At 36.8% G+C, this 16,669-nt stretch overlaps 2 protein-coding genes across 2 annotated transcripts; one reads left to right on the top strand and one right to left on the bottom strand.

Moving 5' to 3' along the window:
• Window positions 1-135: 135 nt before the first annotated feature.
• Window positions 136-16,662, bottom strand: LOC125049778 (nuclear protein localization protein 4 homolog). The gene is made up of 12 exons (XM_047649225.1): window positions 16,504-16,662; window positions 15,919-16,185; window positions 15,635-15,795; window positions 15,031-15,203; window positions 14,651-14,866; window positions 13,743-13,935; window positions 12,326-12,459; window positions 11,503-11,663; window positions 3,996-4,214; window positions 2,741-2,937; window positions 2,209-2,298; window positions 136-737 (listed from the first exon to the last, which is right to left on the bottom strand). The coding sequence occupies exons 1-12, from the start codon at window positions 16,522-16,524 to the stop codon at window positions 722-724; spliced, it is 1,848 nt and encodes a 615-aa protein (XP_047505181.1). The 5' UTR covers window positions 16,525-16,662; the 3' UTR covers window positions 136-721.
• Window positions 6,141-9,588, top strand: LOC125049780. Its single transcript, XM_047649231.1, has one exon. It carries the CDS (start codon window positions 6,935-6,937, stop codon window positions 8,378-8,380), a length of 1,446 nt encoding a protein of 481 aa, XP_047505187.1. The 5' UTR covers window positions 6,141-6,934; the 3' UTR covers window positions 8,381-9,588.
• Window positions 16,663-16,669: the final 7 nt, after the last annotated feature.

Genomic DNA, 16,669 nt, shown 5'->3' with positions numbered 1-16,669 from the left:
AATTTTTCCTACTACGTGACGAGATTCCATGAATTTATCTTTTTTTTTTAATATTGAATTTATTGATCATTAAAAGCAATTTATAAGGTAAAACACTGCACCATAAATATTTTTTTTCTATAATAAAACACAAAATTGTGTCCTCAGCACACTGTATTTATGTGAATTCTCTCATATAAAACGCTCGCAAGCGCTGCTCCTAACTATACATACATTGAGATACTACACTGCACTTTAAGAAACAATTTTTTTTCATTCTCATACCAAAAATAAATATCAAATATAGATTCAACCAACAAACCAAATTTGTGTCATAAATCAGCGATTTAAATAAGTGTTTAAGTGGATTTTTTTTTTATTTGAAAGAAACATTCTCAACTGTTTCAAATCTTGAAGCGCAGTACACATGATCAGCATAGTTATATGACAAAAATATAAGTTTCTAGTCCTCTCAGTTATGAGGCATATTTGCACACCATTTGTATGCACAAATATGCCAATATTTTCAAAATGACATTCAAAAAAATAACGTTTAAAATTAAAAACTAAAATTTATTTACATTAACTTATGGATAGGAAAGGAAAACGGAATTTCTCTACGGTACAAATCCTAAACGAAATATAAAATGCTAGCGGCTAAAGGTCCAAACAACGTTGGGTACAAAAATAGGTCCGAGCGGAGACCGGTGATGCTCTTCGTAAAAATCACGAGTTCTTCAATCTACATTGCGTTGTTTCTGGGAACAATTTTTCAATATTAATTTTAAAAAATCAAGTATATCTTGGGTTTATTCCTACTGCTACAAGAAGTAACCGTTCAGAATTCTCAAGAAATTCCCGCAGTATATATATTTATTGATTTACAAAATAACAATCCTGTACTAACATGTGATTCTGAATCAACGACTAAAATCACACACGAAATAAGAACAAACATAAGAAATTAATTATAAAAAAAGCTAAAGAACTACCTCATGAAAATTTAATTAATGTTGTAGACACAAATAGCAGAACTTTTATCAGTTCAACGGACAATAAAAAAGCTCCGTTAACCTAGGTAATTCGTTGACGTCGTTAAACAGCAAATCATATGTGCCCTTTTTAGGAGGTAAGTCCTAGTGACAACTTGAAGTAACTTATTTGCATATGTACACTCTACAGTCTATACTTTCTACACCAAAATAATGATTTTTGTTAGTAATGGATATCTCCTTGAAACTACTGAAATGATTTTAAAAATTCTCCAGACAGTAATATAGGGTTATATAACATATGTCTATATATCTATAATATATATGTATTTCCGTTGCCTAGTACCCATAACACAAGCTTCACCAGCTTAGCATGGGACTAGGTCAATTGTGTGAAAAAGAAAAAAAAAACAATGAATGTTGCAAAAACGGAGCGGCAAATTCTCGTCTTATTTTACATTTTAACCCCTGCATCTGTGTTCTAATTAGATAAAATCTTTCACACCCTCAAAAACATTATCTTGATATTGTTTGTTGATATTAAGATTTAAGATAATACTTAAAATGATGTCTGCCTCAAGTAGTGATAATGAAATAAATAATAATACTATAATATATTTTCAGCGGTTTTATTTATATTTTGCAAACCACATTGGTTTTCCAATGTGACATACCATGATTTAGAAAATATTCTATCTATAAATAAAAAAATATTGGTTGTTTGTAAAGTAGGTTTACGATCGAGATGTTTACGTGATAACGTCTTATTGGTGATATAAGTTTTTGGGAAGTAAGGAATTAATGAAGATAACAATTTTTTCAGATTTATAATTAAATCTATCGTTTTATTCACACTTTTGATGATAAATTTCGGGTGTAAAATGACAAGTTTACTTATTCGACTATGATATACATTTTTCTTCATACATTCACGGAATGACTGGCAGCGCTCGAGATGAGACGGGAGATCGGTCCGTCTCTCTCTCGTTATACCTGCGATCGCGCTCGTGAGGTTTTGGTGTGACACAAGTTTTTGAACATGTCACCCGACTAAAACGATTTTAAAGACGTTATCACGTCAAAATTAAGTAGTGAATCACAAAAAATACCCACTTTTGCTTCGTTGGCAAATCTACTATTTCATTTGTTCTGTATAAGTCGTTATATCGTTATCACGTTTATAAATCTTTATTGATATTTATAACTAGTTGTTACCTATATATAAATGATTTATTACCTTGGCATCGCGCACATCTCGCAGGAGTCGAGCGGCGCCGCATTGTGGAACGTACACAACTGACACGTCCACACGCCGGAGTCAGACGAACTGGAAATACATTTTCGTGGGATAGAATATGAAGTAAGCAGAAGTCGTTTTACGTGCGAAAGGAAAATTTATTGGTGCAATTGACATATGCAGAAATGTGAGACCAGAACCCATACTCTAACTTCTCAACCTCAATGAAAACGTCAAAAATGTTAATAAAACCTCATTAACGGATATTTATGCGAATTACATTGAAAAGCACTTAATAGAAACGCCTTTATATCGGAAAAAGAAAATTTGAACTCGGTCCAGTTGGTAAAATAAAACTTGGGTTACTGATAGCTAAAAATCTCTTTTGTCTTCAAAACCAGGTTTTTTACTTTTACCAAGTTACTACGGTAACTCATTTATTGAGAAATAACATAGTTACCAACAGACACGGTAACAACTTTAATCCGCGCTTTATTGAAACCAGAATGTCCGGAATAACCGCCAAACTTACCTATTAGCAGCCGGCGAATTGTGATCACAGGCCGCCAGCTGCAATAACGTGGCCACGTGCCCTTCATTTCGCCAAGATTCCGCTGCATCTTCATCTCTTGTCCTGACTGCTTGCAACAAAGGCTCCAGCTGCTCTATTGTTAGGGGTAGAGCATCATTGGTCGCCAAGTATAGGAGTACGTGGAGATCTGACATAGCCTGATGAAGAATGAATTAACCTCATTAGGTAATAGAAAGTGCGTAAATGTTTAAACATCTCATCTAACTTCAGTCCTAAGAGTGTGCTGAAATGTAAATTAAATATAAAATCTTAATACTCAATTTTAGATTCCGTAATTATATAAATTATAACAACAATAAATTCATATCTCAAATTTAAGTTTCTCATCCACAAGATTTAAAAAATATTTGTCGAAGTTCACATTTACTATAGTCTAACCAATTGCAACAACTTTTTTTTAGATTCTACCCTCATTTAGTTTTATAAAAACAAATAAAAAATATAACCCGTATAAATATCTAATGACAAACAACCTAACCAATTTGTTAAAGACACTGGAAGGAACTAGCGTTTAAGATACAGGCTAGGCCTAGTTTAATCGCTAGTGCACATAGAATTATTTTATATACGAGGTTGACCAAAATTAATAGTGAAAACACAACGATTCGTTGCATATTGATGTAAGTACCAAATGTTTTTCGTCAAATAAAGTGTTTTTTTTTATATGTATGTTCAGTAAAACATACTATATCTCTTTATACTCTCTCTTTCAATTTGTGTTTACGCTGTAATTCAAATAGACGGATGGGTTTTAGTTACAACGATTCTTTTGAGATCTGCAGCTTTCATTACATCATGTACTATATGCGTAGTATATGAAAACAACAAAACGCATTATTTGCATCAGTTTTCTTCACCTAAAGCGAAGAACTGCTTGCAGTATTAATTATTTTTGAAGTCAATAGCCATAACTATTATAATTAAAAACCTGTCCCAAAAATACTTCGAAATAATACGAAATGCTGAGCCAGGGCCAATTACAACCACAGTACACACACATTGCACACTGGAAGCGAACCGAATGGCAAAAGGGATTTTTTTAAATTTTATTTTTATTGTTTTTGATGTTTTATTTTATTTTTTCTTTAAGTATTGTTACTTTGTGTGTTTATGTGTGTTTTCGTTTGTAATAAATGTTATGTCTATGTCTAAATCGTCTACTATATACACTCATTCCATAATTCGAAAATCTTACCTCTAAGAATGACGGCGAATTTTGTATATGTTCATGAAGACCCTTCAGGCTTTGTAAATGGTTCTGCAGTGGGCGATTCGCTGGCGGGAAGGTGGCACCGGGACTGAACCTGGGCTGTGAAGTACCCGGTGCTACCCCGCAAGGCACATCTACTAGCAGATACGCCACTGGTAACCGTTTCGCTGACACGCCCACATCGTTCCCATATTCGTCACGTTCCTGTAATGTGTTTTTGGAAATAATTAATTTAGTATAGTCGCTAATACGTGTTAAAATTGACCTTAATAAGTAATAGTGACGAAGCGATACCAAATATAGACAGCGATAGCTATAATAATAATTAGCTTCCATTACAAAGTACTCCAATGTGGAAACTATTTATATCACATACAAACACATAAAAACAAGACAACATTAAACAGTAATAGATTAAAATATTTAATTTAATGTAAAACTGTCATGAATCAGACCTTTTGTCATTTCACTCATCGGACAATTTAAAACGTCTGTTAATCTATTAGGTAATTATTTCCATACATTGGGTCACGTGTGCTATTTTCGAGAGGTCTATTGTCACTAATATAATATAGGTATACAATCGTATATGAAAGATATATTACATTATAACACTGATACTATTCGTTTTAAGTGATAATTTTACTTTGTTCTCAGTAAGCTTTCAACGATGTCCTGTTTGCCGAAACGTGAGGGTACCTATTCATTTTTTTTTTGAGGGTATTCATTGAGAACATAGAAAATATCATTGGTGCACATTCGAACGCAGCACCTCACGGATGAGATTCAAAAGCTTACACACTAACAGTGCTCTGTATATTCTACTCAGCAACAGTTAAACAAAAGAGAAAGCAACGCATTAGTATATAATTTTTAATTAATAAGGTTATTACACATTACGTTCGTTTTAAAGTGTACTAAGTTCTGAAGAGTTGTTTGGGTTGATCCCTCCTGCCTCGTTTCAACACATTACGAGATGTATTAATTCAATTTCATCCGCATCACCTTGATTGCTGCAAGCCCTGAATGGTCCGTTTCACAAGACATTTTATTTTGGGAACTGGCGAACCGTGGAATCGACTCCCGGCAACTCACTAAAATAAGCTACGATTATTGACTTTTTGAGCGTCCCGTAGGCTCGTTTGCCCCCCCCCCGCCCCCCCCATTCTAGAAAAAGAAAAGAAAAATGCAAAACGACCCTGAGGCGTTTAACAGTATTTTTGATATACAAATGCTAATTAAATTCACTCTTTCGCCAAAATCGAAACCGGGACTTCGGTATATAAAACTAGAGGACAAAGAGCGAAGCTGAGCGAAGGCTGGATACTAGTCCTTACGAAGATATATAACAATACGACTTTAAGCTTGAACAAATAATTGAATTTGTTCAACCAAAATCATATAATTCCAGTACAAACAAAGTTTGTTTGTGCACAGATTACAATGTTGTGTTACTAACGTAATTTTAACGATAAATTTGTTGCATTTTTAATTCTAATAGTAAAATTATTTCGTATTTTATTAACCCTAGTATAATAACACACACAAAAAAACTGTCTATTCCTTTGCGAGAATAACAATGTTACCGTAATATCCATGGTCATTATAAAAATATTAAAGGCTTTTTAAAAATGACTGAAAATTTTCTCCTACACGGAACTATTTTAATTGTAGGAATTCCGTGAATTAGTCGTCATTAAACTCAGCTCTAAAAATCATTACATAAGTTGCGTTGCATTGGCGCGCCGATCGATACAACACCGTATGTGAGGGTTGCCAGTAGATAAATACTATTTTCCCTGCAAACATACTTTATGTTCAAAATCGGTATAAAACAAACCTAAAGAATTATGTGAACAATAAAAATAAAATACATATATACTTCATCGAATTTGCCTCTTACAAATTATTCGAATCATTATATTATAATTTAACAGTCTGTATGAGCTTATATAAATTATCAAATAGCAAGTTCGTATACGGTAAATTCTTTTGGATAATAATATTATTTATGATATTTACTCTACGTAATAGAATATAATTATATATTTTAACAAGTTTAGGAAAAAAAGAAATTCGGTTTCATTTTTATCGAAATAGTACATAGACGACCTTGACCTGTACAATTTTAATGTACTTTATCACCGACAACGGTAAGTACCGTTTTGTACCCTATATAAGAGAACTTAATATTAATATGGCAATCCTAAGTGAACTTGGCAAGTGTTGTGACGTTCGATAAGAGCTGATAAGGCCGACAGCGGCGTGGGCTGACCCGCCCGTCTTAATCATAACGCCGGAACAACGAGAAGTTGAACGCGGGTCGCCCGGAGAGCACGAAATGGTAGCTTTGTAACGACGTCTATACTACGACTCAACTCAATATATGGACACATTGAGGAATTGCAATAAAAATATTTTTTACATGTACAGTGTAAATTAAATATTTATTTTGTACTGCTTTTAAATTTAAGGAGTCAAAAGAAAGGCAAATTTACCGTCATAGTAGAAATGTTTTAGGATTAAAAAAAACATGGCATATTTTTTTACCATCGATTACAAGAAATGAAATTAATCAGGCGTGTAATAGTTTGATTTCATAGTTTTAAAATTTTGCAACGCAATAAATGGACGCTTTGACAAATGTACTCCGCCGGTAAATAATCTGTTGATCGACCGACATGAAGCCCGGCGCAGAAGCGGAAAACAACATGGCGTATGTACACAAAACGTAACATGATGTGGCAATCCACATCAATTCCAATAGTTTAATTGAATATTTAGCTTTATTTTTTATTCGGGTGTCGAGAGAGTGCTCCATAAAATGTGATCGTAGTAAATAAATGCCAAACGGCGAGGCGGACGGGGATTTTTTCATGTCCGCCGTCACGTAGCACGGAGGAGTGTCCTCCGGCAGCGGAGCGATGGCCAGCTCACTAGACGACCTGGAGGAGCTCGCGCTCTGCTCTTGCTGCAAGCGTGTCTTCGACGACTCCGAGCGGCCACCCAAGGTTCTCTCGTGTAAGCACTACTTTTGCCTGGCCTGCACCCGCGGCGTGTTGGACGCCGGCCGGGAGGTGCGGTGCGTACACTGTTGGAAGCGGACGGAGTTGCCTGACGGCGGTCCCGAGGCTCTTCCCACGCACGGCGCCGCTTTGGCCTTGGCCCGCCGGCTCAGCCCCGACCCACCCTGCACAGTGCATGCGCTGCCCGCCCTGTGGTGCGCCGCCTGCGGCGTGCGCGCCTGCCGTCTGTGCGACCACGCGCATCACGCGCACGCTTTGCGCCCGACACGCGAGGCCCGCGCGCTTCTGGCCCGTGAAACTCGCCTCCTCCAATCTGATCTGCAGAGACTAGCTGTGCGACAAAGGGACTCCTTGCTCCGCGCTCTCGATGCCGCGACGGCGATGAAAACACGTCTCGAAGCGGAACTCGCGCTACCTCTGTCCCCAGTGCCAGCCCCCTTCGACAGACTCGCCGACGAGGGCTTCTCCTTGGCAACGGCCATGTCAGAACGTGAACGTCTCCGAGCCCGCCACGCCGACGCCTTGTTGCAGTGCCGCCTCGACGATTTAATTAGAAATGCAAACGTTCCCCTCGATTTTGAATTGCTTCGACGTGCCCTGTCAGGCTCGGGTCCCGGCGAGTCATCTCCTCCCATTCCCGGAGAAGAAGGGCGCGATCCCATCCTCTTCTTGGCGAATTATTGCATGGCTCAATTGTACACGAGGCACTGCCTGGAGCGACGCGCTCAGCCGTCAGACGTGATGGACGGCGTGGGCGTGTTGGAAGCGGAAGCAGCTTCTGAGGCGGCCTCACCGGCGCCCACCACTGCCGCGCTGGCCTCCCCAATGCTTCGCAACCCCTCCACGTATCCTTTGTTTTATTTCAACTTAGAAATTAACGGAAACCCGTTCGGACGTGTAGTGATAGAAGTACGTGATGATGTCGCGCCTCGAATGGCACGCAATTTTTCCGTTTTGGCAACAGGCGAACTAGGCGTCGGTTATCGTGGCTGCACCGTATTCCAGTGTTGGGAAAATGAAAGCGTTATCACGGGAGATTTTGAGCTCAACAACGGCCGCGGCGGACGTTCCGTGTTCGAGGAAAGCTATTTTATGCCAGATGATACTAAGATGGTGGCCGTTCGCGGTTCGGTTGGAATGCGTCGATCGCAGAAACGTCACGATAATTTGGGGTTAGTTGGATCGCAGTTTCGTATTATGCTGCGTGAGATGCGTGGGTTTACTGCTATTTTTGCTTTTGTCGTGGAGGGCCTGGAATTAATTGATAGGCTGAGTAGGACCGGTGATAGTGCTGGTAAACCTCATAGCTCCATTCTCATAACCAGTTGCGGCCAACTTAACTGAATACCAATCTGTTCTCTCTCCAAAGACCGGAGCATATCATGCCCAAAGGATACAATCTAATATTTCGAATAACGCGTACCTAATTTTCACCTCTAATCGTCGGACCAAACTTTTCGTTTTGTCTACAAATTTTTATTCGTACTTTAAGCTATTTTATAAGTATAGAATTTTCAAGTATTTACACGGTGTAATAGAAGTTCGTCGGCTTGAGCTTCTGTAGTGATTTCGTTCGCATAATATCGGTGTTATAATATAACTACTATAGGGTAGTGCGTCGCAGCGTTAGTCGTATTGTCGTGAAGATGTCGTATCGTATGAGCATCAACCGGATAACAGGGATATCAACCGTTAGCCGGCTAGCGACGCCGGTTAGCCACTCGTCCTGATCGTCCTAGATATTAAAATGTGTAGGATAGCGTACGGCTACGCTTTTGGTCTACTCGTCTCATAGGCGTTATATAGGCCTATATAGGTTCCTTACTTTCTAAGCGCGCCTGTCGCTAAGATGGATTAATCGATTCTATTTTATCGTGTCTCGGAAATATAGTTTAAGGAAAACGATTATATTTTGATCATACTGTGTGTTAATATAAATGTTAAATGTTATAGAGAATTTATTCTTATTGTTAGCCAAACCTCTACAGCTTTTCTAGCCACGGAGGCTCGTCGTATACTAAATCGGTCGTTATAATCGTCTAGAATAGATTTATATTTACAAACAAACGTTACCTCTCGGAGAATAACTATATTGATGTATTTACGTGGTGATTTACTTTAGTAAGCTATGACACGCGTATGATTAAGACTGTGATGATAAGCGTAGTGATGCAGTTTGCTGTGGCACAGAGTGCCGCGAAAGGTCAGTGCCTGCTTAAAATTTATAATATATTTACTATTTATTGTAACGTCGTATCTTCGTCTTATTCGCGCTAGGCCCATACTCGGAGAATGGGCTCTTTTAGTCGATCGGTCAATAGGACCGCAAGCTTTATTGTACCGTCAAAATAATTGTCCACGGTTTCGGGGGCCCATTACTACTCCCTCCGATTCAGAGTCTTTAATGTTGAAATTTGTATATTTTATTGTATTAATAGTTTATGCAAATCTTAGTGAAATTATTTTATCGGTCACAACGACCATGTTTAAGCTGGACCTTATTGTTAAATGCAGACATGGATTCGTGATAAATAAATATGTGGAGGAATAAACGAGCCGTTTTATTTTGAAACCATTACAAAACATTAAATAATATTTAAATTGAATAAAACTTCTGTACGAATTAAAAACATATTTCTACATATATGTATTAATCAGTATTAAGATATTTAAAAATAATTTATTTACGTGAATGTTTTGCTTAACATGTAAATATTGGTGGAGAAACGTTTTTTATTATTATTAATAAAGCCAAAAAATAATACACTAACGAAAATGCTTCTCTTCTACAGAAAAACATTAAAAGTGTAAATAATAATGTTATCTGTGCACGTGTTTGTGTAAATCTGTGTTTGTGCACGATAATATAGACGAATCAAGTGTATACAAAGGCTATATTTTTCAAATCTTTGGTACACAGGCAATAAAGTTAAATTGTATTGTGCATTCAATGAGCATAATGCAACTTATGAGAAGGTATATAAAAGTTCAATGTGAAATAGAATGACTGTTAGACCAATTATTTATACTCTAGTTGTGATCATAACTTTTTCAGTATATAAGGAAGGGACTGCTCAAGTATTACGTAAGCACTATAGGGGGGAGGGGGGCGTCTTGGATTTTTTTATTTGGTGATTACGTCAACAGTAATTATTTACTTTTTTACCCATTTTACCCACACATTGACTATGTTTGAATACGAAATGCATTTTCGTGGATTCCTACAAAAAAATTATACGTTTATGTAATATTATTTTTGAGAGCTTTACTTACTTTTGCTGACAAGAGGAATGGAGGGGGGATAAATTGCAGTAAATCTGCTTACGTAATACTTGAACGGCCTCAATGGATGTACACAACAATAATTGTAAATTATATAATTCTCCTATTTTATTAATATCAGAATAAAAATATAAAAATCCACTCGCTAGGAATCGAACCCAAATTATGCCAGAAATCAAACTAGGTATCAATCCTTGTTCAAATAAATTCGCTATTCATCACAAATTTTTAATTAAATAAGAAATATCAGATTAAAAAAAACTCGCCAAATGGAGATCACGCGGGTATTAACGCAGGTAAACCACGGAGAGCAGACGAAAATAATACAGTAGTGTATTCTACTAAAAGTACAGTAAAAATTCAGACTTGGCGGTAAGTATGGCTACCGTATATCAAAATCCTATTGGAATCTGACATAAGGGAGTCGCAGGCAGTCTTGACACTTCGAGCGAGTACACTTTGAGCGCTCGGCGTTGGGTTTGACGCGCGTTGGTAGCATACACCGCGCTTTGCAGGCGTTACAATGAGGTTTTCTTAAAACTTTATTTTTATAATCGCGATATTCCAAATAGTTGATCGCTTGGATTTAATCGATAAAGAAATCCGTATCAAAATTATCGTTCTCCATTTTCGTCAACGTGCGTCCATTCTTTACGAAAGCGCGTGTTGTACAACAACACGGCTGCTCAGTGTATCTTAAAGCGCGCGTTCAATCAGACCTCGTAGTTCCTACAACGCACGTTACTAAAGCGCGCGCTTCAAAACGCCTGTGTACTCGCTCTTAGGGTAAGATTCGGAAACGAGACTTAGCGCGAACTATGACTCCTGTAAATCAAAATCCAACTCATTTTGACGTACACGAGTCACACTTAAGGAGCGTTCAAGTATTACGTAACGAATTTTGGGAGGGGGGGGTTCCTTTTGTAAACGTTACGATGCGGGGCGGGGATTGAATTACGCGTTATTGTTAATACTATTTTCGACTTTCCAGTACTTTACACCACATAATGTTATATTATAGGTATAAAGAGTCACTGGGTGGTCACGAAACGTTTTACTATTGAGTAAAGAAAAACGTTACGGCGCGTTACATGAAGGGGGAGGTCAAAAATCTCCAAAAATTGACGTATACTTGAACGCTCCCATAGCGCTAAGTTTTGACCTGGCATATTTTATATTCCTACCTTATAGTAGACGTCAGGAACATACTGCTGCGGCGTACAGTCTCGGATGTAGCCGAGATCGGGCGCATCACGTGTTGGCACAAGAATATCATCGCGGACTAGTGCCGCGCACTGACCAGAGACCTGGTAACCTTCCAGGTGGATCTGGTTCTCGCTGTCACCTGTTATCATTAGATCGTCATTAATCTTGCGTTGATTTATTTGACGACTCATTGGTCTAGTGGTTAGTACCCCTGACTGCGAATCCATGGGTCCCGGGTTCGATCCCCGGCTAAGACGGACATCGATGTGATGAGCATTTGGTGTTGTGCTTAGGTCTTGAGTGTTTAAATATGTATTTATATGTCTATCTATCTATAATATGTATGTATATCCGTTGCCTAGTACCCATAACACAAGCTTCACCAGCTTAGCATGGGACTAGGTCAATTGGTGTGAATTGTTTAAGAAAAAAAAAAATCAGAGAAATCCCGCAGAATTACGTGCAGTATGTGTAATTTATTTATTAAAGTCCACCACATCATATAAAATGCTATATCTACAGTATATGTTACAGTTAGACTTTCCCTATAGTAATTGCAATATTTGTTTCGCTAAACTTAACCAAGAATAACTAAGAATAAAACATTTTAGATCTGCGTGTTTTCGTAGAATTTCCAAACTTAACTCTTCCATTTTTCAAACGGCTTCGCTTTCATGACAAATGGTCTAATAAGCAAAGTGGACATCGTTGTGTCGATTTCGTAAGCTAAAAATTAAGCCTTAACTATATAGTAAAACTATTATCGACTTAATGATACTAATTAATACCGTTTAAATTTACCTGTAACACATACAGTGACGAATTTTGATCCAAAATATCCCGAAGACGCATGACGACAGGCGTTTGGATGTTGATTCTGATAATGACCCGCCATTATACATTCTTGGGCAGACAGGAAGTGTGTGTCCATGCCTCTGTAAAAAAAATAATAATTTAGATTCCTTTATTTCATCTCTTGGTAAGGATGAATGATTACTTGCACGAGCCAAGGCTGTACATTTTGCTCACTCAGGCTTTCTTAGTTTTATAAGCGTGACGATTTCCTATGTACGTGCCAAGGCTGTACATTTTGCTCACTTACTAGCGTGACGATTTCCTATGTACGTGCCAAGGCTGTACATTTTGCTCACTTACTAGCGTGACGATTTTCTATGTACGTGCCAAGGCTGTACATTTTGCTCACTTATTAGCGTGACGATTTTCTATGTACGTGCCAAGGCTGTACATTTTGCTCACTTACTAGCGTGACGATTTCCTATGTACTTGCCAAGGCTGTACATTTTGCTCACTTACTAGCGTGACGATTTTCTATGTACGTGCCAAGGCTGTACATTTTGCTCACTTATAAGCGTGACGATTTCCTAAATCGTCGGTGTTACGCCCCGGGATTATTATAGCCAGACGCAGGCACTCTCTTCCACTGTTACTTTCCATTTATTCGTTACATAGCAATTAACATTTCATTGTTATCAATATAACAATAGAATATGAGCGATAATAATTGTTCAATTCGTCAGATGGCTTTTTTTACTTTGTTTCGTTTTTTAATACGCTTACGATGATCGATGATAACAATTTGCTTAAAACACATCATCTACTATCACAAATATGGTTCTAAAATGTCTGCCCTTTATCCACTGGGATTCGGAACGCAATTTCGTGTGTTACACATTAAAATCCCCTATGTTTAGATTTACTTATATTTTTATTTTATAGTTATAATTCATAGATTCAGTACCGACAATTATGGATAGCAAAAATGTAATGTTTGGCAATGGCAACAAAAAACGTCCTTAAATATTGTTCAGGTCACCAGTGAAACAAATATAATAATTAGTAACCTCATATCCTATTGAGGTAAAGTTGATGTTAATCTTCCATCAGAGTTTAGTGAAATTGAAGTAGAAACAGACAATAAATTACATTTCATATTGCTATAATGATGATAGATAAACCCTCTTTTACATAAAAAGTATTGTATTTGCACCATTTTGTCTCTTTCTGTCAAATTGCGTGTACTGTGATGAAAAGAGACAACTACTTTTATGAGTACTCCTACGCCGGAGTTTTTTGTCACTAAGCGGTCAAGTCTATTCAGAAGCATATTTTATTTCACTTGCGAGTATTTAGGATGCAACAAATAAATTATTTTTCTTATGTTCCCAGTGTCCATTAGAGACAAGGAGATTGCATTTACCTGACTTTCTTCACAGTTCCAGCTGCTAAGTCCAAAGGCATAAGATCAGTGAACACCCAGCCCACGCGTCTCAGTCCAAGACGGGCAGCAATCTCATTGAGCAACTGTTCTTTGTCATCTGGGGCTAAAGCAATGTGATCCCTGGAGCATTCCTGAGGAGGCTCATATATCGCGGCCACGCGGGAGCGGATACCTGCCATAAACCTTTATCTTAACACCTTACTTAAGCTTTTAGTTATTACATCAGCAAAAGAGAAGAAAAAAAGTGAACTATTACAAATTTAAATAAGTCATGTATTTTCAATTAGACCAGGGTAGAAGCCTATAAAAAGGTACTTAATAAAAATAATAGTAGGATGAAACCCATTGGAAAAGGATAAAAAGGTGACAAATTTACTGCATTTTTCGATTCGAATTTTTGCATTTTCTGAGAAGCATTACTATAGTAATATATATTTTATTTTTTATTCCATATCATTTTTACCATCGGAAAGTAGAGATTTCAACTAACAGAAAGCACACCAACTTTTTGAAAAAAGCTGACGGGTGAATTTTCGATGATAATTCAAAATAACGTGAAAAAATTAATATTTCAAATCAAATAAATTACAGCGTATTTAGGACATAAAAAGGTAACTTTTCACCAAACTTCGTGGATTTTTTTTTGTAAAAAATAAAAACCAAAAACTTGGTTTTTTTAATTTTTCACATAAATTTTGAGGTTATGTGAAAAAAGTGTAAATACAAAAGTTTTAGATCTTTTTATTATCTACAACTTTGCCATTTGACTTTTTCCATAGGACTTATAGTTTTGCCGGAAATCGAGATAAACCGTTTTTACCCTTAAATTCTCACCCCCTTAACCTTTCCGACCTCAGATCGACCATAATTATTTACCCTAGACTTACCCAATGGTACATCTGGGTGGCTCTCATACTGTCCATACAAAAATCCAATACGTTGGTGGCCAGTGGCTCGCCAATATGCTAGAAATCGGTCTACTGGCGCCGCGTGTTCCAATAACACATTGTCTACATGACGATAAGGCTGTCTATTTAACGTGACAGCGCCTGGTTGACACGTAGAACAGATTCCACGCGGCCATGGCGGATGTTCTTTACACCCTTAAAATATATAGTTCCATATGAGATATTGTAAATTTTTTTTTGCAAAATTATATGTAGGATTTTTGCCATAATATGCCATATAATTTGTACTATACTATGCATATGTAGATGTTGCAGCTTAGAAAAACAGTAAAAGTAAGCAATAAGAAACAATTTTTTACCTGGTTTAATTTTACAAGACAATTCATCTAATGAAATGAATTTCCCAGATGTCATCTTACGTAAATATGAGTGAAAAGAGATGTGTTTAATATTATGTTCCTTGAGGTAGTTCTCGTCCCAGGGTTCAAGAGGAGAACAGTGTACACAACATCCTTTTGAATTATGCCGACATCTGAAGAACATAATTTTAAACAATATTTTTATCATTTTATATAGATTGTGTAAGATTTCTTAATCTAACATGAAAAGCAATAGTAAGAACTTAATTTCATAAATCTTTAATATTTGAATAAAATTCATATATATTTGTAGAACTCAATTTGTGAATGATAGCCATCAGCCAAGCCAAAACAATTATAGTTATACCAGGGCTCTTATCTAGGACCTAAGCGTCCACCACAATGTGCATTAGCCACTAAATCATTGTCCTATGATATCATATCACCCTACTAAACCAAGACTGGACATGGTTCTGTATCAAATTAACAGGTATCTTGTAGAACTATAACCAATTATGTATTCTCTAGATAGTATTTGTTTCTTTAGAGCAAGAACCCTTTCAAACAATTATGGATGCTATTAGATATTACATATGACACTTACAATTTTTCATCCCTCTGCCGTTGTATATTGCCTGGCATTTGGTACAGTTGTAAATCAATTTCATCTTCTTGAGGAACATTTTGTTTTTTAAGGCCTTTTGAGGGTACTAAAGATGCTGATGATGTTGATGGTTCAGTTTCCATGCCAAATGACTTATTGGTCTGTAATTTAAAGTACATTAATGTAAAGTTTCATTTTCATTTCATTTGTCATTTAAAGTTAACTAATAAAAAAGATGCCCATCCAGGATAGGAATAGGTATTTTAAAAATGTATTGATCATACCTCAATGCTTGTAGAAGGCTGATCAAAGAGTACAGCTCCATTTACTGGACTCATGTATATCATATCTCCATGCTGTAATCCATATTCTCTAAGTTGACGAGATTTGCTCGATATGATCTCTTCTTTATGCGCGCGATCCTTATGAAGTGAGAAACCAAAGGTGTTCAGGTGGAAGGTTTCGTACACTCGTTCAAACAACTTAGCCGTCACGTCAGAGTATAACACCTCGACACGGTTCGTGCCCTCCGATGACTGCACACGGAGTGTCTGCGAATACACGATTGCAAGAGGTCAACCACTGTAGCGATATAACGATATGACAAGGCATACCAATTTTGCCGAGTCATCAGTTTTTTTAATTACTTTAAACCATACTATTTATTTAATTTATCAAATAAATTGACTCTATTGCACTATAACAATAAAATTAGTAACTACAAGCGCTAGGATTACTACGAAAAACTTAAAAACCTAAACCAAGTGGCGTAAACGTTATCATTCAAAACGTTAGCAAAAAGTAGGATATAATAGCTATCGGGTATTTGAAAATGCAAGGGTAAAATTAAATTAAAATAATTTTTTTACCATTTTCTTTGATCCAGACATAATGTTTTCCAAAATAATTATTTCACAGCACTATGTTGACATGACTTATCAAATTGAACTTGATGTTCAATTCAAGTTGTTATAAAACTTAGAATGTCTTTTGCTATCTTATGACAATGACATTACACAATAGCCAATTGTCAAT

This window comes from Pieris napi, chromosome 5 (genome assembly GCF_905475465.1).
Source record: "Pieris napi chromosome 5, ilPieNapi1.2, whole genome shotgun sequence".
In the NCBI taxonomy this organism is placed as follows: domain Eukaryota; kingdom Metazoa; phylum Arthropoda; class Insecta; order Lepidoptera; family Pieridae; genus Pieris; species Pieris napi.
Note: the sequence above shows the minus strand (reverse complement) of the source record. Positions and strands in the feature narration are given on the sequence as shown.